General features: G+C 48.4%; 1 protein-coding gene across 1 annotated transcript; it reads left to right on the forward strand.

Moving 5' to 3' along the window:
- Window positions 1–786: 786 nt before the first annotated feature.
- Window positions 787–24188, forward strand: hsd17b10 (hydroxysteroid (17-beta) dehydrogenase 10). Its single transcript, XM_055932772.1, has 7 exons — window positions 787–895; window positions 2174–2338; window positions 7677–7841; window positions 12128–12256; window positions 14908–15016; window positions 23594–23634; window positions 23786–24188. Exons 1-7 carry the CDS (start codon window positions 872–874, stop codon window positions 23933–23935), a joined length of 783 nt encoding a protein of 260 aa, XP_055788747.1. The 5' UTR covers window positions 787–871; the 3' UTR covers window positions 23936–24188.
- Window positions 24189–24936: the final 748 nt, after the last annotated feature.

A 24936-nucleotide genomic window follows, 5' to 3' on the forward strand; every position in this document is an offset into this window, starting at 1 on the left:
CAGGAACTAATGGGGATCCATAATATACTCCAGGAAGAGTAGCTGCTGCCTTGGCAGGAACTAATGGGGATCCATAATATACTCCAGGAAGAGTAGCTGCTGCCTTGGCAGGAACTAATGGGGATCCATAATATACTCCAGGAAGAGTACCTGCTGCCTTGGCAGGAACTAATGGGTATCCATAATAAACCCCAGGAAGAGTAGCTGCTGCCTTGGCAGGAACTAATGGGGATCCATAATAAACCCCAGGAAGAGTAGCTGCTGCCTTGACAGGAACTAATGGGGATCCATAATATACTCCAGGAAGAGTAGCTGCCAAACTCAGTAAAATGGTTGAAATTGTTGTATGTTGCGTTTATATTATTGTTCAGTGTATTTTCCCTGGTTGACACAGAAAGTGATATCACAACTGTGGAATTCAAGCGAACTGATCCCAGACCACCTCTCGAGATGGTCTCAGTTCGGTTTGCTTCAGGGACTCTTTTGAGGGTCTGAGTTCCTCTGGAGTGTTCACACTGTACAAAAAATGTAGTGTACCGCACTGAGTTCTCAAGAATTGTATGAAAGGGACCAAGTGTGAAAACACCCTTATATAGATCATTAATAAATACAGACTATTGACATTTTTCTTTTATTACGTGGGGGACTTTTATTTCGAAAATGGCTGAAATTCCGTGACCCGGCAGTAGTTTTTTCGTTGCTGGCGAGACATTGATGGAAAGTGTTTGACTTTGGGAAATCACCTTTCCAGTCAGTCTGTTGTATGTACAGTTTCAAAGGGTGACTTTTATTTTGAAGGTAAACCACCGAATACGCTATTGTTGCTCACGACACGGTGGTAACGGCGTCCGGGTGAGCAGAGCTCGGAGACATGGCGAACATTAGAAGTATCAAGGTTAGTAGCCATCTATGGCACAAAGCTGGTCAGTTACGATTCTTTGGTGGTTTCTGTCACATCAGAAGGTATATGTTAGCGGGGGTTTAGCTCTAGAGTTGAGGAGGATACTGTAGTTTGTCAGTTGGACTCATTGTCAGGTTTATTTTGTGTTGCTAGCTAATGCCAGTGTGCACAACACCTTCCCTCAATCGCGGTTGCCTTGGTTGACACATTGACGTACAGTCCTACTCTGTATGAAGGTTATTTGTTGCAGGTTAGGTTTGCATGTTGTGCGCTGCAAAGCGAGTTAGCTAGCCAGTTATGGAAGGCTATAAGTCAGGTCTACATCCAATTGGCGACAGACTTTCATGCGAATATTCTAGAATCCACATAAAGAAAATATGGGCATTTTCAAATGGACTTCCGTGCGTGATGACGTAGTGCGCACAATGTACTTTTTCGTTTAAGTTATGTTATTTATTTAACCTTTATTTAACTAGGCAATTCAGTTAAGAACAAATTCTTATTTACAATGAGACCTACCCCGCGCCAAACCCGGGCGACGCTGGGCCAATTGTGAGCCACCCACATCATGACAAGCGACCTAAGACGGCAACACAACATGACAACACAGTAGCAACACATGACAACAACATGGCAGCAGCACAAAACATGGAACAAACATTATTGGGCACAGACAACAGCACAAAGGGCAAGAAGGTAGAGACAACAATCCATCACTTGAAGCAGTACCTTATGGTCTTGCCAACAGCTCTTAGATAGACTACAGTGGGGGTAGGCTAGTCTACATGACATTATTAACAATGTCCAGAGGACCAGGGGGACTTACTGGGTACAGAACTTAAAGCATGGCTGACATGTATTGAGGTGCACAATCTTGGATTGATTTAAAAACCAATAGAATAATCTTTTTAAATTAATTCTAAAACTGACAGCCAGTGCAGAGACCTTAAAACCGGTGTAATGTGAGCTCTCCACCTGGTCTCGGTCAGTACCTGTGATATCAATTATAATAACTAAATGAGAGAGCAGCAGTGTGATTCACATCAATGTAGATATCAATTATAATATATTTAGTCACCCAACAAGGGTACAGTTAAAAACTCCAATAACTTTTAACAGATTATGATACACATGACGTTTTAACCATTGGTTTTCTTTGAGAATTATCTACCCAAAATAACATTGTACCCATTGGTCAAAATGTGTTTTTGATTGGACACCCTAGTGTGTCTGTCTGTCTGTCCCCCCTGACCTAAACCATGTCACCCCCAGGGTATGGTTGGCCTGGTGACAGGCGGTGCGTCAGGGCTGGGCCGGGCTACCGTGGAGCGGTTGGTGCAGCAGGGGGCGTGTGCCGTGATTCTGGACCTTCCATCTTCAGACGGACTCACCCTGGCAGCCAGCCTCGGAGAACGCTGCACCTTCGCCCCCGCTGACGTGAGTCTGACCTTTCACCCCTAACCAATATTCCCTCTAAGCGGCGCACCTCCTCCAGGACTGCAGAAGAAATACCACGCTGAGACCCAGGAGATTGAACTAAACGGAGCTCACCCCATTGCACTACATAGATCAATGTTTATGTGATGGAATCAACATTATATCAGCCCCTTTTCAATATAACAAACCAAAACAAATAACTTTACAGGATTGAGTCTGTGATTTTGTTGTAGGCAAAGCCAGAGCACAACGGCCTACAGTAGTCACTGAACACCTCATATAGACTACTGTAGGCCTTCACTGAACACCTCATATAGACTACTGTAGACCTTCACTGAACACCTCATATAGACTACTGTAGGCCTTCATTGAACACCTCATATAGACTACTGTAGGCCTTCACTGAACACCTCATATAGACTACTGTAGGCCTTCATTGAACACCTCATATAGACTACTGTAGGCCTGAACACCTCATATAGACTACTGTAGGCCTTCATTGAACACCTCATATAGACTACTGTAGGCCTTCATTGAACACCTCATATAGACTACTGTAGACCTGAACACCTCATATAGACTACTGTAGACCTGAACACCTCATATAGACTACTGTAGACCTGAACACCTCATATAGACTACTGTAGACCTGAACACCTCATATAGACTACTGTAGACCTGAACACCTCATATAGACTACTGTAGACCTGAACACCTCATATAGACTACTGTAGACCTGAACACCTCATATAGACTACTGTAGACCTGAACACCTCATATAGACTACTGTAGGCCTTCATTGAACACCTCATATAGACTACTGTAGGCCTTCATTGAACACCTCATATAGACTACTGTAGACCTGAACACCTCATATAGACTACTGTAGACCTGAACACCTCATATAGACTACTGTAGGCCTTCACTGAACACCTCATATAGACTACTGTAGGCCTTCATTGAACACCTCATATAGACTACTGTAGGCCTGAACACCTCATATAGACTACTGTAGGCCTTCATTGAACACCTCATATAGACTACTGTAGGCCTTCATTGAACACCTCATATAGACTACTGTAGGCCTTCATTGAACACCTCATAAAGACTACTGTAGGCCTGAACACCTCATATAGACTACTGTAGACCTGAACACCTCATATAGACTACTGTAGGCCTTCATTGAACACCTCATATAGACTACTGTAGACCTTCACTGAACACCTCATATAGACTACTGTAGACCTTCACTGAACACCTCATATAGACTACTGTAGGCCTTCATTGAACACCTCATATAGACTACTGTAGGCCTTCATTGAACACCTCATATAGACTACTGTAGGCCTTCATTGAACACCTCATATAGACTACTGTAGACCTGAACACCTCATATAGACTACTGTAGGCCTTCATTGAACACCTCATATAGACTACTGTAGGCCTTCATTGAACACCTCATATAGACTACTGTAGGCCTTCATTGAACACCTCATATAGACTACTGTAGACCTGAACACCTCATATAGACTACTGTAGGCCTTCATTGAACACCTCATATAGACTACTGTAGGCCTTCATTGAACACCTCATATAGACTACTGTAGACCTGAACACCTCATATAGACTACTGTAGACCTGAACACCTCATATAGACTACTGTAGACCTGAACACCTCATATAGACTACTGTAGACCTGAACACCTCATATAGACTACTGTAGGCCGTCATTGAACACTACATTAGAGGGAACATTGCTCTGTCTTAACCCTAGCTCTAACCCAAATCTCTCTCTCACCCCTACTGTTTACTTTACCCCCTGCTCTGTACCCCCTGCTCTGTACCCCCTACTCTGTACCCCGTGCCCCCTGCTCTGTACCCCCTACTCTGTACCCCGTGCCCCCTGCTCTGTACCCCCTACTCTGTACCCCGTGCCCCCTGCTCTGTACCCCCTACTCTGTACCCCGTGCCCCCTGCTCTGTACCCCCTACTCTATACCCCCTGCTCTGTACCCCGTACCCCCTACTCTGTACCCCGTACCCCCTGCTCTGTACCCCGTACCCCCTGCTCTGTACCCCCTGCTCTGTACCCCGTACCCCCTGCTCTGTACCCCGTACCCCCTGCTCTGTACCCCCTGCTCTGTACCCCGTGCTCTGTACCCCGTGCCCCCTGCTCTGTACCCCCTGCTCTGTACCCCGTGCCCCCTGCTCTGTACCCCGTACCCCCTACTCTGTACCCCGTACCCCCTGCTCTGTACCCCCTGCTCTGTACCCCCTGCTCTGTACCCTGTACCTACTCTGTACCCCGTACCCCCTACTCTGTACCCCGTGCTCTGTACCCCGTGCCCCCTGCTCTGTACCCCCTACTCTGTACCCCGTACCCCCTACTCTGTACCCCCTGCTCTGTACCCCGTGCCCCCTGCTCTGTACCCCCTGCTCTGTACCCCCTACTCTGTACCCCGTGCCCCCTGCTCTGTACCCCGTACCCCCTACCCTGTACCCCGTACCCCTTGCTCTGTACCCCGTACCCCCTACTCTGTACCCCGTACCCCCTGCTCTGTACCCCGTACCCCCTGCTCTGTACCCCGTGCCCCCTGCTCTGTACCCCGTGCCCCCTGCTCTGTACCCCGTGCCCCCTGCTCTGTACCCCGTGCCCCCTGCTCTGTACCCCGTGCCCGCTGCTCTGTACCCCGTGCCCCCTGCTCTGTACCCCCTGCTCTGTACCCCGTACCCCCTACTCTGTACCCCGTACCCCCTGCTCTGTACCCCGTACCCCCTGCTCTGTACCCCCTACTCTGTACCCCGTGCCCCCTGCTCTGTACCCCCTACTCTGTACCCCCTGCTCTGTACCCCGTACCCCCTGCTCTGTACCCCCTGCTCTGTACCCCGTACCCCCTACTCTGTACCCCGTACCCCCTGCTCTGTACCCCGTACCCCCTGCTCTGTACCCCGTGCCCCCTGCTCTGTACCCCCTACTCTGTACCCCATGCTCTGTACCCCGTACCCCCTGCTCTGTACCCCGTACCCCCTGCTCTGTACCCCCTGCTCTGTACCCCGTACCCCCTGCTCTGTACCCCGTACCCCCTGCTCTGTACCCCGTACCCCCTGCTCTGTACCCCGTACCCCCTGCTCTGTACCCCCTGCTCTGTACCCCGTACCCCCTGCTCTGTACCCCCTACTCTGTACCCCGTACCCCCTACCCCCTGCTCTGTACCCCCTACTCTGTACCCCGTGCCCCCTGCTCTGTACCCCGTGCCCCCTGCTCTGTACCCCGTGCCCCCTGCTCTGTACCCCCTACTCTGTACCCCCTGCTCTGTACCCCGTACCCCCTGCTCTGTACCCCGTACCCCCTGCTCTGTACCCCCTGCTCTGTACCCCGTACCCCCTGCTCTGTACCCCGTACCCCCTACTCTGTACCCCGTACCCCCAGCTCTGTACCCCGTACCCCCTACTCTGTACCCCGTACCCCCTACTCTGTACCCCGTACCCCCTGCTCCGTACCCCCTGCTCTGTACCCCGTACCCCCTGCTCTGTACCCCGTACCCCCTGCTCTGTACCCCGTACCCCCTGCTCTGTACCCCGTACCCCCTACTCTGTACCCCGTACCCCCTGCTCTGTACCCCCTACTCTGTACCCCGTACCCCCTGCTCTGTACCCCCTACTCTGTACCCCGTGCCCCCTGCTCTGTACCCCGTACCCCCTACTCTGTACCCCGTACCCCCTACTCTGTACCCCGTACCCCCTGCTCTGTACCCCGTACCCCCTGCTCTGTACCCCCTACTCTGTACCCCGTACCCCCTGCTCTGTACCCCGTACCCCCTGCTCTGTACCCCCTACTCTGTACCCCCTGCTCTGTACCCCGTACCCCCTGCTCTGTACCCCGTACCCCCTGCTCTGTACCCCCTACTCTGTACCCCCTACTCTGTACCCTCTGCCCCCTGCTCTTTACCCCCTGCTCTGTACCCCGTACCCCCTGCTCTGTACCCCGTACTCTGTATCCCGTACCCCCTGCTCTGTATCCCGTACCCCCTGCTCTGTACCCCCTGCTCTGTACCCCCTGCTCTGTACCCCCTACTCTGTACCCTCTGCCCCCTGCGCTGTACCCCCTACTCTGTACCCCCTGCTCTGTAACCCCTGCTCTGTACCCCGTACCCCCTGCTCTGTACCCCATACCCCCTGCTCTGTACCCCGTACCCCCTGCTCTGTACCCCCTACTCTGTACCCCGTACCCCCTGCTCTGTACCCCCTGCTCTGTACCCCCTACTCTGTACCCCGTACCCCCTGCTCTGTACCCCCTGCTCTGTACCCCGTACCCCCTGCTCTGTACCCCCTACTCTGTACCCCGTACCCCCTACCCCCTGCTCTGTACCCCCTACTCTGTACCCCGTGCCCCCTGCTCTGTACCCCGTGCCCCCTGCTCTGTACCCCGTGCCCCCTGCTCTGTACCCCGTGCCCCCTGCTCTGTACCCCCTACTCTGTACCCCCTGCTCTGTACCCCGTACCCCCTGCTCTGTACCCCGTACCCCCTGCTCTGTACCCCCTGCTCTGTACCCCGTACCCCCTGCTCTGTACCCCGTACCCCCTACTCTGTACCCCGTACCCCCTACTCTGTACCCCGTACCCCCTGCTCTGTACCCCCTACTCTGTACCCCGTACCCCCTGCTCTGTACCCCGTACCCCCTGCTCTGTACCCCCTACTCTGTACCCCGTACCCCCTACTCTGTACCCCGTACCCCCTGCTCTGTACCCCCTACTCTGTACCCCGTACCCCCTGCTCTGTACCCCGTGCCCCCTGCTCTGTACCCCGTGCCCCCTGCTCTGTACCCCGTACCCCCTGCTCTGTACCCCGTACCCCCTGCTCTGTACCCCGTACCCCCTACTCTGTACCCCGTACCCCCTGCTCTGTACCCCCTACTCTGTACCCCGTACCCCCTGCTCTGTACCCCGTACCCCCTGCTCTGTACCCCCTGCTCTGTACCCCGTACCCCCTGCTCTGTACCCCGTACCCCCTGCTCTGTACCCCCTGCTCTGTACCCCCTACTCTGTACCCTCTGCCCCCTGCGCTGTACCCCCTGCTCTTTGCCCCCTGCTCTTGGACCCCACCGTTACTCTTGAACCCCCCCTCTCATTTACAACTGCGACCTGGCCAAGATAAAGCAAAGCAGTGTGACACAAACTGCACAGAGTTACACATGGGATAAACAAGAGTACAGTCTTACCTTTTACCCCTACTCTGTGACCCCTACCCTTTAACCCCTACTCCTCTTTCAGGAGTACTTTGCTCAGGACAGTTTGGGAAACGTCTAACCCCTGCCCCTCTGTGTGTCCTGGTTGTCTAGGTAACGTCGGAGGCAGATGTGCGTTCTGCGGTGGAGCTGGCCCGGCAGCGCTTTGGGAAGCTGGACCTGGCGGTGAACTGTGCTGGCATCGCCGTTGCCGTCAAGACTTATAACTTCAAAAAGGATGTTCCCCACAGTCTAGAAGACTTCACTAGAGTTATCACTGTAAGACATTGTCTACTGCTTACTGAACCTACTGTCAGACTGTTTGTTTATTAGAAATGTATGTAGCATACACTACATTACCAACAGGATGTGGACACCTGCTCGTCAAACATCTCATTCCAGAATCATGAACATTAATATGGAGTTGGTCCCCCCCTTGCTGCTATAACAGTCTCCACTCTTCTGGGAAGGCCTTCCACTAGATGTTGGAACATTGCTGCTATAACAGCCTCCACTCTTCTGGGAAGGCTTTCCACTAGATGTTGGAACATTGCTGCTATAACAGCCTCCACTCTTCTGGGAAAGCTTTCCACTAGATGTTGGAACATTGCTGCTATAACAGCCTCCACTCTTCTGGGAAGGCTTTCCACTAGATGTTGGAACATTGCTGCTATAACAGCCTCCACTCTTCTGGGAAGGCTTTCCACTAGATGTTGGAACATTGCTGCTATAACAGCCTCCACTCTTCTGGGAAGGCTTTCCACTAGATGTTGGAACATTGCTGCTATAACAGCCTCCACTCTTCTGGGAAGGCTTTCCACTAGATGTTGGAACATTGCTGCTATAACAGCCTCCACTCTTCTGGGAAGGCTTTCCACTAGACGTTGGAACATTGCTGCTATAACAGCCTCCACTCTTCTGGGAAGGCTTTCCACTAGACGTTGGAACATTGCTGCTATAACAGCCTCCACTCTTCTGGGAAGGCTTTCCACTAGATGTTGGAACATTGCTGCTATAACAGCCTCCACTCTTCTGGGAAGGCTTTCCACTAGATGTTGGAACATTGCTGCTATAACAGCCTCCACTCTTCTGGGAAGGCTTTCCACTAGATGTTGGAACATTGCTGCTATAACAGCCTCCACTCTTCTGGGAAGGCTTTCCACTAGATGTTGGAACATTGCTGCTATAACAGCCTCCACTCTTCTGGGAAGGCTTTCCACTAGATGTTAGAACATTGCTGCTAGAACAGCCTCCACTCTTCTGGGAAGGCTTTCCACTAGATGTTGGAACATTGCTGCTATAACAGCCTCCAGTCTTCAGGGAAGGCTTTCCACTAGATGTTGGAACATTGCTGCTATAACAGCCTCCACTCTTCTGGGAAGGCTTTCCACTAGATGTTGGAACATTGCTGCTATAACAGCCTCCACTCTTCTGGGAAGGCTTTCCACTAGATGTTAGAACATTGCTGCTAGAACAGCCTCCACTCTTCTGGGAAGGCTTTCCACTAGATGTTGGAACATTGCTGTGGGGACTTGCTTCCATTCAGCCACAAGAGTATTAGTGAGGTCGGGTACTGGATGTTGGGCGATTAGGTCAGGCTCTCAGTCGGTGTTCCAATTCATCCCAAAGGTGTTTTATGGGGTTGAGGTTAGGGCTCTGTGCAGGCCAGTCATGTTCTTCCACACTGATCTCGACAAACCGTTTCTGCATGGACCTCACTTTGTGCATGGGGGCATTGTCATGCTGAAACAGGAAAGGGCCTTCCCCAAACTGTTGCCACAATGTTGGAATCATCTAGAATGTCAAGATTTTCCTTCACTGGAACTAAGGGGCTTAGTCTGAACCATGAAAAACAGTCCCAGACCATTATTCCTCCTCCACCAAACTTTACAGTTGGCACTATGCATTGAGGCAGGTTGTTGTTCCTAGACGTTTCCACTTCACAATAACAGTACTTACAATGGATTTAGTATTTGTTTTCATGTTGAGGGCTGTAAATCCTAGCAAGATGAAACTATATTGAAAAAAAATATGAACGCAACATGTAAACTGTTGGTCCCATGTTTCATGAGCTTAAGAAAAAAATGATTGTCCATACTCACAAAAGCTTAGTTCTCGAATTTTGTGTGCAAATTTGTTTATATTCCTGTTAGTGAGCATTTCTTCTTTGCCAAGATAATCAATCCACCTGACAGGTGTGGCATATCAAGAAGCTGATTTAACAGCATGATCATTACACAGGTGCACCTTGTGCTGTGGACAATAAAAGACCACTCTAAAATGTGCAGTATTGTCACACAACACAATGCCACAGATGTCTCGAGCTTTGAGGGAGCGTAGAATTGGCACGCTGACTGCAGGAATGTCCACCAGCGATTTGTTTTTATATTACTTTCTCTAACATAAGCCGCCTCCAATGTTTGAGAGAATTTTGCAGTACGTTCAGCCGGCCTCCAACCGCAGACTACGTGTAACCATGCCAGCCCAGAACCTCCATATCCGGCTTCTTCGCGTGCGGGATCCTCTGAGACCAGCCACCCGGACAGCTGATGAAACTCCAGAGTATTTCTGTCTGTAATAAGGCCTTTTGTGGGGCAAAAACTCATTCTGATTGGGTGGGCCTATGGCTGCGCTCCTGCCCAGTCATGTGAAATCCATAGATTAGGGCCTAATGAATTGATTTCAGTTGACTGATTTCCATATATGAACCAAACTTGGTAAAATCGTTAATTGTTGCATGTTGTGTTTTGTTTTGTATAGTATTTTATCCACTGAACTCTCCCTTTTCACACAGTTGAAGTCGGAAGTTTACATAAACTTAGGTTTGAGTCATTAAAACTAGTTTTTCAACCACTCCACAAATTTCTTTTAACAAACTATAGTTTTGGCAATTCGGTTAGGACATCTACTTTGTGCATGACACAAGTAATTTTTCCAACAATTGTTTACAGACAGATTATTTCACATATAATTCACTGTATCATAATTCCAGTGGGTCAGAAGTTTACATACACTAAGTTGACTGTACCTTTAAACAGCTTGGAAAATTCCAGAAAATGATGTCATGGCTTTAGAAGCTTCTGATAGGCTAATTGACATCATTTGAGTCAATTGGAGGTCTACCTGTGGATGTATTTCAAGTCCTACCTTCAAACTCAGTGCCTCTTTGCTTGACATCATGGGAAAATCAAAAGAAATCAGCCAAGACATCAGGTTTTTTTTAACGTACTTTGGTGAGAAAAGTGCAAATCAATCCCAGAACAGCAAAGGACCTTGTGAAGATGCTGGAGGAAACAGGTGCAAAAGTATCAATATCCACAGTAAAACGAGTCCTATATCGACATAACATGAAAGGCCGCTCAGCAAGGAAGAAGCCACTGCTCCGAAACCGCCATAAAAAAGCCAGACTACGGTTTGCAACTGCACATGGGGGCAAAGATCGTACTTTTTGGAGAAATGTCCTCTGGTCTGATGAAACAAAAATAGAACTGTTTGGACATAATGACCATCGTTATGTTTGGAGGAAAAAGGGGGAGGCTTGCAAGCCGAAGAACATCATCCCAACCGTGAAGCACGGGGGTGGCAGCATCATGTTGTGGGGGTGCTTTGCTGCAGGAGGGACTGGTGCACTTCACAAAATAGATGGCATCATGAGGCAGGAAAATGATGTGGATATATTGAAGCAACATCTCAAGACATCAGTCAGGAAGTTAAAGATTGGTCGCAAATGGGTCCTCCAAATAGACAATGACCCCAAGCATACTTCCAAAGTTGTGGCAAAATGGCTTAAGGACAACAAAGTCGAGATATTGGAGTGGCCATCACAAAGACCTGACCTCAATCCTATAGAAAATTTGTGGGCAGAACTGAAAAAGCGTGTGCGAGCAAGGAGGCCTACAGACCTGACTCAGTTACACCAGCTCTGTCAGGAGGAATGGGCCAAAATTCACCCAACTTATTGTGGGAAGCTTGTGGAAGGCTACCCGAAACGTTTGACCAAAGTTAATTAAACAATTTAAAGACAATGCTACCAAATACTAATTGAGTGTATGTAAACTTCTGAGCCACTGGGAATGTGATGAAAGAAATAAAAGCAGAAATAAATCATTCTCTCTACTATTATTCTGACATTTCACATTCTTAAAATAAAGTGGTGATCCTAACTGACCTAAGACAGGGAATTTTTACTAGGATTAAATGTCAGGAATTGTGAAACTGACCTTAAATGTATGTAAACTTCTGACTTCAACTGTATGTGCTATTTTAGGCGGAGCTGTGAGTTTTAGGCACAGGAAATTGTTAATTTTGTCTGGATAGGCTAGAAAATGCGATATCCCTCCCTATGCAAATGTAGGGTCTGAAACCTGCCACTTCTCGCCAGCGGAGAGATAGGGCTTTCTGGTATTGTAAGACATGGGACCCTACGATGGTCACAGAGCGCTTTTCTACACAATTATCAATCGGAACTGCTCACAGCCCTCCAAATAGGGGACTTAACATCTAAACCCTTGTTCACATTGGCAGTTCTGAAATTTCACATACTTTAAAACTTTGTGTGTGTGTAGGTGAACATCGCGGGGACGTTTAATGTGATCCGATTGGCTGTTGGTGAGATGGGGAAGAACGAACCAGACGCAGACGGACACAGAGGCTGTATCATCAACACAGCTAGTGTAGCGGCCTATGATGGACAGGTACACACACACACACCTGTGGCCTATGATGGACAGGTACACACACACACCTGTGGCCTATGACGGACAGGTAGTCACTGTGGCCTATGACGGACAGGTAGCCACTGGCCTATGACGGACAGGTAGCCACTGTGGCCCATGACGGACAGGTAGCCACTGTGGCCCATGACGGACAGGTAGCCACTGTGGCCCATGACGGACAGGTAGCCAGTGTGGCCCATGACGGACAGGTAGCCAGTGTGGCCCATGACGGACAGGTAGCCAGTGTGGCCCATGACGGACAGGTAGCCAGTGTGGCCCATGACGGACAGGTAGCCAGTGTGGCCCATGACGGACAGGTAGCCAGTGTGGCCCATGACGGACAGGTAGCCAGTGTGGCCCATGACGGACAGGTAGCCAGTGTGGCCCATGACGGACAGGTAGCCAGTGTGGCCCATGACGGACAGGTAGCCAGTGTGGCCCATGACGGACAGGTAGCCAGTGTGGCCCATGACGGACAGGTAGCCAGTGTGGCCCATGACGGACAGGTAGCCAGTGTGGCCCATGACGGACAGGTAGCCACTGTGGCCCATGACGGACAGGTAGCCACTGTGGCCCATGACGGTACAGTACAACATGAACCTGCTAACAATCACTGACACTAAGATTGAGTCGTACTTCACCGGCTCCGACGCTCGTCGGATGTGGCAGGGCTTGCAAACTATTACAGACTACAAAAGGAAGCACAGCCGAGAGCTGCCCAGTGACACGAGCCTACCAGACGAGCTAAATTACTTCTATGCTCGCTTCGAGGCAAGTAACACTGAAACATGCATGAGAGCACCAGCTGTTCCAGACGACTGTGTGATCATGCTCTCCGTAGCCGATGTAAGACCTTTAAACAGGTCAACATTCACAAGGCTGCAGGGCCAGACGGATTACCATAACCTGTACTGCGAGCATGTGCTGACCAACTGGCAAATGTCTTCACTGACATTTTCAACTTGTCCCTGACGGAGTCTGTAATACCAACATGTTTCAAGCAGACCACCATATTCCCTGTGCCCAAGAACACTAAGGAACCTGCCTAAATGACTACCGATCTGTAGCACTCACGTCTGTAGACATGAAGTGCTTTGAAAGGCTGGTCATGGCTCACATCAACACCATTATCCCAGAAACACTAGACCTACTCCAATTCGCATACCTCCCAAACAGATCCACAGATGATACATCTCTATTGCACTCCACACTGCAGTTTCCCACCTTGACAAAAGGAACACCTATGTGAGAATGCTATTCATTGACTACAGCTCAGCGTTCAACACCATAGTGCCCACAAAGCTCATCCCTAAGGACCCTGGGACTAAACACCTCCCTCTGCAACTGGATCCTGGACTTCCTGACGGGCCGCCCCCAGGTGGTAAGGGTAGGTAACAACACATCCGCCATGCTGATCCTCAACACAGGGGCCCCTCAGGGGTGCGTGCGCTGTCCCCTCCTGTACTCCCTGTTCACCCACGACTGTGTGTCCAGGCACGACTCCAACACCATCAAGTTTGCACACACAACAGTGCTGTAGGCCTGATCACCGACAATGACGAGACAGCCAATGAGGAGGTCAGAGACCTGGCCATGTGGTGCCAGGATATCAACCTCTCCCTCAACGACGAGACAGCCTATGAGGAGGTCAGAGACCTGGCCACGTGGTGCCAGGATATCAACCTCTCCCTCAATGACGAGACAGCCAATGAGGAGGTCAGAGACCTGGCCATGTGGTGCCAGGATATCAACCTCTCCCTCAATGACGAGACAGCCTATGAGGAGGTCAGAGACCTGGCCATGTGGTGCCAGGATATCAACCTCTCCCTCAATGACGAGACAGCCTATGAGGAGGTCAGAGACCTGGCCATGTGGTGCCAGGATATCAACCTCTCCCTCAACGTGATCAAGACAAAGAAGATGATTGTGGACGACAGGAAAAGGAGGACCGTGCACGCCCCCATTCTCATCGACGGGGCTGTAGTGGAGCAGGTGGACAGCTTCAAGTTCCTTGGTGTCCACGTCACCATCAAACTATCATGGTCCAAACACACCAAGACAGTCATGAAGAGGGCACGACAAAGCCTATTCCCCCTCAGGAGACTGAAAGGATTTGGCATGGGTACTCAGATCCTCAAAGTTCTGCAGCTGCACCATCGAGAGCATCCTGACTGGTTGCACCACTGCCTGGTACGGCAACTGCTCGGCTTCCGACCACAAGGCACTACAGAGTACGCTGTACGGCCCAGTACACTGGGGCCAAGCTTCCTGCCATCCAGAACCTCTATACCAGGCGGTGACAGAGGAAGGCCCTAAAATTTGTCAGACTCCGGTGTGTCAGACTCCAGCCACCCTAGTCATAGACTGTTCTCTCTGCTACTGCACGGCAAGCGGTACCGGAGCGCCAAGTCTAGGACCAAGAGGCTTTTAAACAGCTTCTACCCCCAAGCCATAAGACTCCTGAACGTCTAATCAAATGGCTACCCGGACTATTTGCATTGCGTACTCTGTCTGAAGGAGGTATTGTAGGAATGACTCTACCCGTCTCTCTCTCTCTCTAGGTGGGCCAGGCAGCGTACTCTGTCTGAAGGAGGTATTGTAGGAATGACTCTACCCGTCTCTCTCTCTAGGTGGGCCAGGCAGCGTACTCTGCATCTAAAGGAGGTATCGTAGGAATGACTCTACCCATCGCTAGAGACCTGGCACCCATGGGCATCAGAGTGGTTACTATAGCACCCGGTCAGTACACACACACACACTGTATACAGACACACACACACTGTATACAAAGACACACACACTGTATATAAATCAAATCAATTGGTATTGGTCACATATTGATCAGATCGTATTGATCAGATGGCATTGGTCACGTATTGATCAGATGGCATTGGTCACGTATTGATCAGATGGTATTGGTCACATATACGTATTGATCAGATGGTATTGGTCACGTATTGATCAGATGGTATTGGTCACGTATTGATCAGATGGTATTGGTCACGTATTGATCAGATGGTATTGATCAGATGGTATTGGTCACGTAGTGATCAGATCGTATTGATCAGATGGTATTGGTCACGTATTGATCAGATGGTATTGGTCACATATATACGTATTGATCAGATGGCATTGGTCATGTATTGATCAGATGGTATTGATCAGATGGTATTGGTCACATATATACGTATTGATCAGATGGCATTGGTCACGTATTGATCAGATGGTATTGATCAGATGGTATTGGTCACATATATACGTATTGATCAGATGGCATTGGTCACGTATTGATCAGATGGTATTGGTCACGTATTGATCAGATGGTATTGGGCGTGTATTCGTATTCAGCAGATGGTATTGGGCGTGTATTCAGCAGATGGTATTGGTCACGTATTCAGCAGATGGTATTGGTCACGTATTCAGCAGATGGTATTGGTCACGTATTCAGCAGATGGTATTGGTCACGTATTCTGCAGATGGTATTGGTCACGTATTCAGCAGATGGTATTGGTAGCGTATTCTGCAGATGGTATTGGTCGCGTATTCAGCAGATGGTATTGGTCACGTATTCAGCAGATGGTATTGGTCACGTATTCAGCAGATGGTATTGGTCACGTATTCAGCAGATGGTATTGGGCGTGTATTCATATTCAGCAGATGGTATTGGGCGTGTATTCAGCAGATGGTATTGGTCGCGTATTCTGCAGATGGTATTGGTCACGTAATCAGCAGATGGTATTGGTCGCGTATTCTGCAGATGGTATTGGTCGCGTATTCAGCAGATGGTATTGGTCACGTATTCGTATTCAGCAGATGGTATTGGTCACGTATTCAGCAGATGGTATTGGTCACGTATTCAGCAGATGGTATTGGTCACGTATTCAGCAGATGGTATTGGGCGTGTATTCAGCAGATGGTATTGGTCGCGTATTCAGCAGATGGTATTGGGCGCGTATTCAGCAGATGGTATTGGTCGTGTATTCAGCAGATGGTATTGGTCACGTATTCAGCAGATGGTATTGGGCGTGTATTCAGCAGATGGTATTGGTCGCGTATTCAGCAGATGGTATTGGGCGTGTATTCAGCAGATGGTATTGGGCGTGTATTCAGCAGATGGTATTGGTCACGTATTCAGCAGATGGTATTGGGCGTGTATTCGTATTCAGCAGATGGTATTGGTCACGTATTCAGCAGATGGTATTGGGCGTGTATTCGTATTCAGCAGATGGTATTGGGCGTGTATTCGTATTCAGCAGATGGTATTGGGCGTGTATTCAGCAGATGGTATTGGGCGCGTATTCAGCAGATGGTATTGGGCATGTATTCGTATTCAGCAGATGGTATTGGGCGTGTATTCGTATTCAGCAGATGGTATTGGGCGTGTATTCGTATTCAGCAGATGGTATTGGTCACATATTGATCAGATCGTATTGATCAGATGGCATTGGTCACGTATTGATCAGATGGCATTGGTCACGTATTGATCAGATGGTATTGGTCACATATACGTATTGATCAGATGGTATTGGTCACGTATTGATCAGATGGTATTGGTCACGTATTGATCAGATGGTATTGGTCACGTATTGATCAGATGGTATTGATCAGATGGTATTGGTCACGTAGTGATCAGATCGTATTGATCAGATGGTATTGGTCACGTATTGATCAGATGGTATTGGTCACATATATACGTATTGATCAGATGGCATTGGTCATGTATTGATCAGATGGTATTGATCAGATGGTATTGGTCACATATATACGTATTGATCAGATGGCATTGGTCACGTATTGATCAGATGGTATTGATCAGATGGTATTGGTCACATATATACGTATTGATCAGATGGCATTGGTCACGTATTGATCAGATGGTATTGGTCACGTATTGATCAGATGGTATTGGGCGTGTATTCGTATTCAGCAGATGGTATTGGGCGTGTATTCAGCAGATGGTATTGGTCACGTATTCAGCAGATGGTATTGGTCACGTATTCAGCAGATGGTATTGGTCACGTATTCAGCAGATGGTATTGGTCACGTATTCTGCAGATGGTATTGGTCACGTATTCAGCAGATGGTATTGGTAGCGTATTCTGCAGATGGTATTGGTCGCGTATTCAGCAGATGGTATTGGTCACGTATTCAGCAGATGGTATTGGTCACGTATTCAGCAGATGGTATTGGTCACGTATTCAGCAGATGGTATTGGGCGTGTATTCATATTCAGCAGATGGTATTGGGCGTGTATTCAGCAGATGGTATTGGTCGCGTATTCTGCAGATGGTATTGGTCACGTAATCAGCAGATGGTATTGGTCGCGTATTCTGCAGATGGTATTGGTCGCGTATTCAGCAGATGGTATTGGTCACGTATTCGTATTCAGCAGATGGTATTGGTCACGTATTCAGCAGATGGTATTGGTCACGTATTCAGCAGATGGTATTGGTCACGTATTCAGCAGATGGTATTGGGCGTGTATTCAGCAGATGGTATTGGTCGCGTATTCAGCAGATGGTATTGGGCGCGTATTCAGCAGATGGTATTGGTCGTGTATTCAGCAGATGGTATTGGTCACGTATTCAGCAGATGGTATTGGGCGTGTATTCAGCAGATGGTATTGGTCGCGTATTCAGCAGATGGTATTGGGCGTGTATTCAGCAGATGGTATTGGGCGTGTATTCAGCAGATGGTATTGGTCACGTATTCAGCAGATGGTATTGGGCGTGTATTCGTATTCAGCAGATGGTATTGGTCACGTATTCAGCAGATGGTATTGGGCGTGTATTCGTATTCAGCAGATGGTATTGGGCGTGTATTCGTATTCAGCAGATGGTATTGGGCGTGTATTCAGCAGATGGTATTGGGCGCGTATTCAGCAGATGGTATTGGGCATGTATTCGTATTCAGCAGATGGTATTGGGCGTGTATTCGTATTCAGCAGATGGTATTGGGCGTGTATTCGTATTCAGCAGATGGTATTGGTCACGTATTCAGCAGATGGTATTGGGCGCGTATTCGTATTCAGCAGATGGTATTGGTCACGTATTCAGCAGATGGTATTGGGCGTGTATTCGTATTCAGCAGATGGTATTGGTCACGTATTCAGCAGATGGTATTGGGCGCGTATTCGTATTCAGCAGATGGTATTGGTCACGTATTCAGCAGATGGTATTGGTCACGTATTCAGCAGATGGTATTGGGCGCGTATTCGTATTCAGCACGTATTCAGCAGATGGTATTGGTCACGTATTCAGCAGATGGTATTGGGCGCGTATTCGTATTCAGCAGATGGTATTGAGCGTGTATTCGTATTCAGCAGATGGTATTGGGTGTGTATTCGTATTCAGCAGATGGTATTGGGCGTGTATTCGTATTCAGCAGATGGTATTGGGCGTGTATTCAGCAGAAGGTATTGGGCGTGTATTCAGCAGATGGTATTGGGCGTGTATTCAGCAGATGGTATTGGGCGTGTATTCGTATTCAGCAGATGGTATTGGTCGCGTATTCAGCAGATGGTATTGGGCGTGTATTCGTATTCAGCAGATGGTATTGGGCGTGTATTCGTATTCAGCAGATGGTATTGGTCACGTATTCAGCAGATGGTATTGGTCACGTATTCAGCAGATGGTATTGGGCGCGTATTCGTATTCAGCAGATGGTATTGGGCGTGTATTCAGCAGATGGTATTGGGCGTGTATTCAGCAGATGGTATTGGGCGTGTATTCGTATTCAGCAGATGGTATTGGGCGTGTATTCGTATTCAGCAGATGGTATTGGGCGTGTATTCAGCAGATGGTATTGGTCACGTATTCAGCAGATGGTATTGGTCACGTATTCAGCAGATGGTATTGGCCGTGTATTCGTATTCAGCAGATGGTATTGGTCGCGTATTCAGCAGATGGTATTGGTCGCGTATTCAGCAGATGGTATTGGTCGTGTATTCGTATTCAGCAGATGGTATTGGGCGTGTATTCGTATTCAGCAGATGGTATTGGGCGTGTATTCGTATTCAGCAGATGGTATTGGGCGCGTATTCAGCAGATGGTATTGGTCGCGTATTCAGCAGATGGTATTGGTCGTGTATTCGTATTCAGCAGATGGTATTGGGCGTGTATTCGTATTCAGCAGATGGTATTGGTCACGTATTCAGCAGATGGTATTGGTCACGTATTCAGCAGATGGTATTGGTCACGTATTCGTATTCAGCAGATGGTATTGGGCGTGTATTCAGCAGATGGTATTGGGCGCGTATTCAGCAGATGGTATTGGGCGCGTATTCAGCAGATGGTATTGGTCACGTATTCAGCAGATGGTATTGGGCGTGTATTCGTATTCAGCAGATGGTATTGGGCGCGTATTCAGCAGATGGTATTGGTCACGTATTCAGCAGATGGTATTGGTCACGTATTCAGCAGATGGTATTGGGCGCGTATTCAGCAGATGGTATTGGTCACGTATTCAGCAGATGGTATTGGGCGTGTATTCGTATTCAGCAGATGGTATTGGGCGTGTATTCAGCAGATGGTATTGGGCGCGTATTCGTATTCGGCAGATGGTATTGGGCGTGTATTCAGCAGATGGTATTGGGCGCGTATTCAGCAGATGGTATTGGGCGTGTATTCGTATTCAGCAGATGGTATTGGGCGTGTATTCGTATTCAGCAGATGGTATTGGTCACGTATTCAGCAGATGGTATTGGTCACGTATTCAGCAGATGGTATTGGGCGCGTATTCGTATTCAGCAGATGGTATTGGGCGCGTATTCGTATTCAGCAGATGGTATTGGGCGCGTATTCGTATTCAGCAGATGGTATTGGGCGCGTATTCAGCAGATGGTATTGGGCGCGTATTCAGCAGATGGTATTGGGCGTGTATTCGTATTCAGCAGATGGTATTGGGCGTGTATTCAGCAGATGGTATTGGGCGTGTATTCGTATTCAGCAGATGGTATTGGGCGCGTATTCGTATTCAGCAGATGGTATTGGGCGCGTATTCAGCAGATGGTATTGGTCACGTATTCAGCAGATTGTATTGGGCGTGTATTCGTATTCAGCAGATGGTATTGGTCGCGTATTCAGCAGATGGTATTGGGCGTGTATTTGTATTCAGCAGATGGTATTGGTCACGTATTCAGCAGATGGTATTGGTCACGTATTCAGCAGATGGTATTGGGCGCGTATTCAGCAGATGGTATTGGGCGCGTATTCAGCAGATGGTATTGGGCGTGTATTCGTATTCAGCAGATGGTATTGGGCGTGTATTCGTATTCAGCAGATGGTATTGGGCGTGTATTCGTATTCAGCAGATGGTATTGGTCACGTATTCAGCAGATGGTATTGGTCACGTATTCAGCAGATGGTATTGGGCGCGTATTCAGCAGATGGTATTGGTCACGTATTCAGCAGATGGTATTGGGCGTGTATTCGTATTCAGCAGATGGTATTGGGCGTGTATTCAGCAGATGGTATTGGGCGCGTATTCGTATTCGGCAGATGGTATTGGGCGTGTATTCAGCAGATGGTATTGGGCGCGTATTCAGCAGATGGTATTGGGCGTGTATTCGTATTCAGCAGATGGTATTGGGCGTGTATTCGTATTCAGCAGATGGTATTGGTCACGTATTCAGCAGATGGTATTGGTCACGTATTCAGCAGATGGTATTGGGCGCGTATTCAGCAGATGGTATTGGGCGTGTATTCGTATTCAGCAGATGGTATTGGTCACGTATTCAGCAGATGGTATTGGTCACGTATTCAGCAGATGGTATTGGGCGCGTATTCGTATTCAGCAGATGGTATTGGGCGTGTATTCAGCAGATGGTATTGGGCGTGTATTCAGCAGATGGTATTGGGCGTGTATTCGTATTCAGCAGATGGTATTGGGCGTGTATTCGTATTCAGCAGATGGTATTGGGCGTGTATTCAGCAGATGGTATTGGTCACGTATTCAGCAGATGGTATTGGTCACGTATTCAGCAGATGGTATTGGGCGTGTATTCGTATTCAGCAGATGGTATTGGGCGTGTATTCGTATTCAGCAGATGGTATTGGGCGTGTATTCGTATTCAGCAGATGGTATTGGTCGCGTATTCAGCAGATGGTATTGGTCGCGTATTCAGCAGATGGTATTGGTCGTGTATTCGTATTCAGCAGATGGTATTGGTCGTGTATTCGTATTCAGCAGATGGTATTGGTCACGTATTCAGCAGATGGTATTGGTCACGTATTCGTATTCAGCAGATGGTTTTGGGCGTGTATTCAGCAGATGGTATTGGGCGCGTATTCAGCAGATGGTATTGGGCGCGTATTCAGCAGATGGTATTGGTCACGTATTCAGCAGATGGTATTGGGCGTGTATTCGTATTCAGCAGATGGTATTGGGCGCGTATTCAGCAGATGGTATTGGTCACGTATTCAGCAGATGGTATTGGTCACGTATTCAGCAGATGGTATTGGGCGCGTATTCAGCAGATGGTATTGGTCACGTATTCAGCAGATGGTATTGGGCGTGTATTCGTATTCAGCAGATGGTATTGGGCGTGTATTCAGCAGATGGTATTGGGCGTGTATTCGTATTCAGCAGATGGTATTGGGCGTGTATTCAGCAGATGGTATTGGGCGCGTATTCGGCAGATGGTATTGGGCGCGTATTCAGCAGATGGTATTGGGCGCGTATTCAGCAGATGGTATTGGGCGTGTATTCGTATTCAGCAGATGGTATTGGGCGTGTATTCGTATTCAGCAGATGGTATTGGTCACGTATTCAGCAGATGGTATTGGTCACGTATTCAGCAGATGGTATTGGTCACGTATTCAGCAGATGGTATTGGGCCGTATTCGTATTCAGCAGATGGTATTGGGCGCGTATTCGTATTCAGCAGATGGTATTGGGCACGTATTCGTATTCAGCAGATGGTATTGGGCGCGTATTCAGCAGATGGTATTGGTCACGTATTCAGCAGATGGTATTGGGCGTGTATTCGTATTCAGCAGATGGTATTGGTCGCGTATTCAGCAGATGGTATTGGGCGTGTATTTGTATTCAGCAGATGGTATTGGTCACGTATTCAGCAGATGGTATTGGTCACGTATTCAGCAGATGGTATTGGTCACGTATTCAGCAGATGGTATTGGGCGCGTATTCGTATTCAGCAGATGGTATTGGGCGCGTATTCGTATTCAGCAGATGGTATTGGTCACGTATTCAGCAGATGGTATTGGGCGTGTATTCGTATTCAGCAGATGGTATTGGGCGCGTATTCAGCAGATGGTATTGGGCGCGTATTCGTATTCAGCAGATGGTATTGGGCGCGTATTCGTATTCAGCAGATGGTATTGGTCACGTATTCAGCAGATGGTATTGGGCGTGTATTCAGCAGATGGTATTGGGCGTGTATTCAGCAGATGGTATTGGGCGTGTATTCGTATTCAGCAGATGGTATTGGGCGCGTATTCGTATTCAGCAGATGGTATTGGGCGCGTATTCGTATTCAGCAGATGGTATTGGTCACGTATTCAGCAGATGGTATTGGGCGTGTATTCAGCAGATGGTATTGGGCGCGTATTCAGCAGATGGTATTGGTCGCGTATTCAGCAGATGGTATTGGTCGCGTATTCAACAGATGGAATTGGGCGTGTATTCAGCAGATGGTATTGGTCACGTATTCAGCAGATGGTATTGGTCACGTATTCAGCAGATGGTATTGGTCACGTATTCAGCAGATGGTATTGGGCGCGTATTCAGCAGATGGTATTGGGCGTGTATTCAGCAGATGGTATTGGGCGCGTATTCAGCAGATGGTATTGGGCGCGTATTCAGCAGATGGTATTGGGCGTGTATTCAGCAGATGGTATTGGGCGCGTATTCAGCAGATGGTATTGGGCGCGTATTCAGCAGATGGTATTGGGCGCGTATTCAGCAGATGGTATTGGGCGCGTATTCAGCAGATGGTATTGGGCGCGTATTCAGCAGATGGTATTGGGCGTGTATTCAGCAGATGGTATTGGGCGCGTATTCAGCAGATGGTATTGGGCGTGTATTCAGCAGATGGTATTGGGCGTGTATTTGTATTCAGCAGATGGTATTGGTCGTGTATTCAGCAGATGGTATTGGGCGTGTATTCAGCAGATGGTATTGGGCGTGTATTCAGCAGATGGTATTGGGCGCGTATTCAGCAGATGGTATTGGGCGCGTATTCAGCAGATGGTATTGGGCGTGTATTCAGCAGATGGTATTGGTCACGTATTCAGCAACTTGAAACTTTATTGGTATTTAATCAGTGAGACATTAACATGAGTCCTCCTTCCCCAGGTCTGTTTGCTACTCCTCTCCTGGCAGGTCTACCTGAGAAGGTATATTAAACACCCCCTCTCTATACACCTCTCTATACTAACCCCCCCACCTCTCTCTATATATACTAACCCCCCCACCTCTCTCTCTATACTAACCCCCCCACCTCTCTCTATATATACTAACCCCCCCCACACCTCTCTCCCTCCCCAGGTGCAGTCGTTCCTGGCCCGCCAGGTGCCCTTCCCGTCCCGCCTGGGAGACCCTGCAGAGTTTGCCCACCTGGTGACATCTCTGGCTGAGAACCCCATGATCAACGGAGAGGTGATCAGGCTGGACGGGGCCATCCGCATGCAGCCCTGATGGAGGGGCGAGGAGGACATTTAGCAGAGTCTCTTAGCCACTTAGTGAGTGCATACATTTCCATTGGTACTGGTCCCCCGTGGGAATCGAACCCAGTGCCTTGCTCCATCCACTGAGCCACACGGGACATTTGGACAACATGTAATGTGAAACTGTAACACGTGTTCCCCTACTGTAGCTCTAATGAATGTTGTTCATATCCACTGCAGTACTACGCTCTCTGTGGTTTACTAATAAAACTCCTCATCCTCTACTGTTCATCACACTCTCTCCAACAATACCAACAGGTTTAGCTGAAATGATGCCACTGCAACAATAGGGCAGCGTCTCAGCCTCCCAACCCAACCAAGGTTAGGTCCACTTACCTCTAAACTAGGAACAAGAATTAATGTCTTTATTCTGTTCAGCCCCTGAGGACTTCGACCCAATTAACAAACGTTCTCATAGGAACATGCCCGTCTCCTCCCCCCTATATATATATATAGTTGAAGTCAGAAGTTTACATAAACTTAGGTTGGAGTCATTAAAACTCGTTTTTCAACCACTCCACACATTTCTTGTTAACAAACTATAGTTTTGGCAAGTCTGTTAGGACATCTACTTTGTACATGAACATTTTTCCAACGATTGTTTACACAGATTATTTCACGTATAATTCACTATCACAATTCCAGTGGGTCAGAAGTTTACATACACTAAGTTGACTGTGCCTTTAAACAGCTTGGAAAATGTCATGGCTTCTGATAGGCTAATTGACATCATTTGAGTCAATTGGAGGTGTACCTGTGGATGTATTTCAAGTCCTACCTTCAAACTCAGTGCCTCTTTGCTTGACATCATGGGAAAATCAAAAGAAATCAGCCAAGACCTCAGAAAAATAATTCTAGACCTCCACAAGTCTGGTTCATCCTTGGGAGCAATTTCCAAACGCAGGAAGGTACCACGTTCATCTGTACAAACAATAGTACGCAAGTATAAACACCATGGGACCACGCAGCCGT

The sequence above is a fragment of the Salvelinus fontinalis genome, chromosome 8 (genome assembly GCF_029448725.1).
Source record: "Salvelinus fontinalis isolate EN_2023a chromosome 8, ASM2944872v1, whole genome shotgun sequence".
Classification (NCBI taxonomy): Eukaryota; Metazoa; Chordata; class Actinopteri; order Salmoniformes; family Salmonidae; genus Salvelinus; species Salvelinus fontinalis.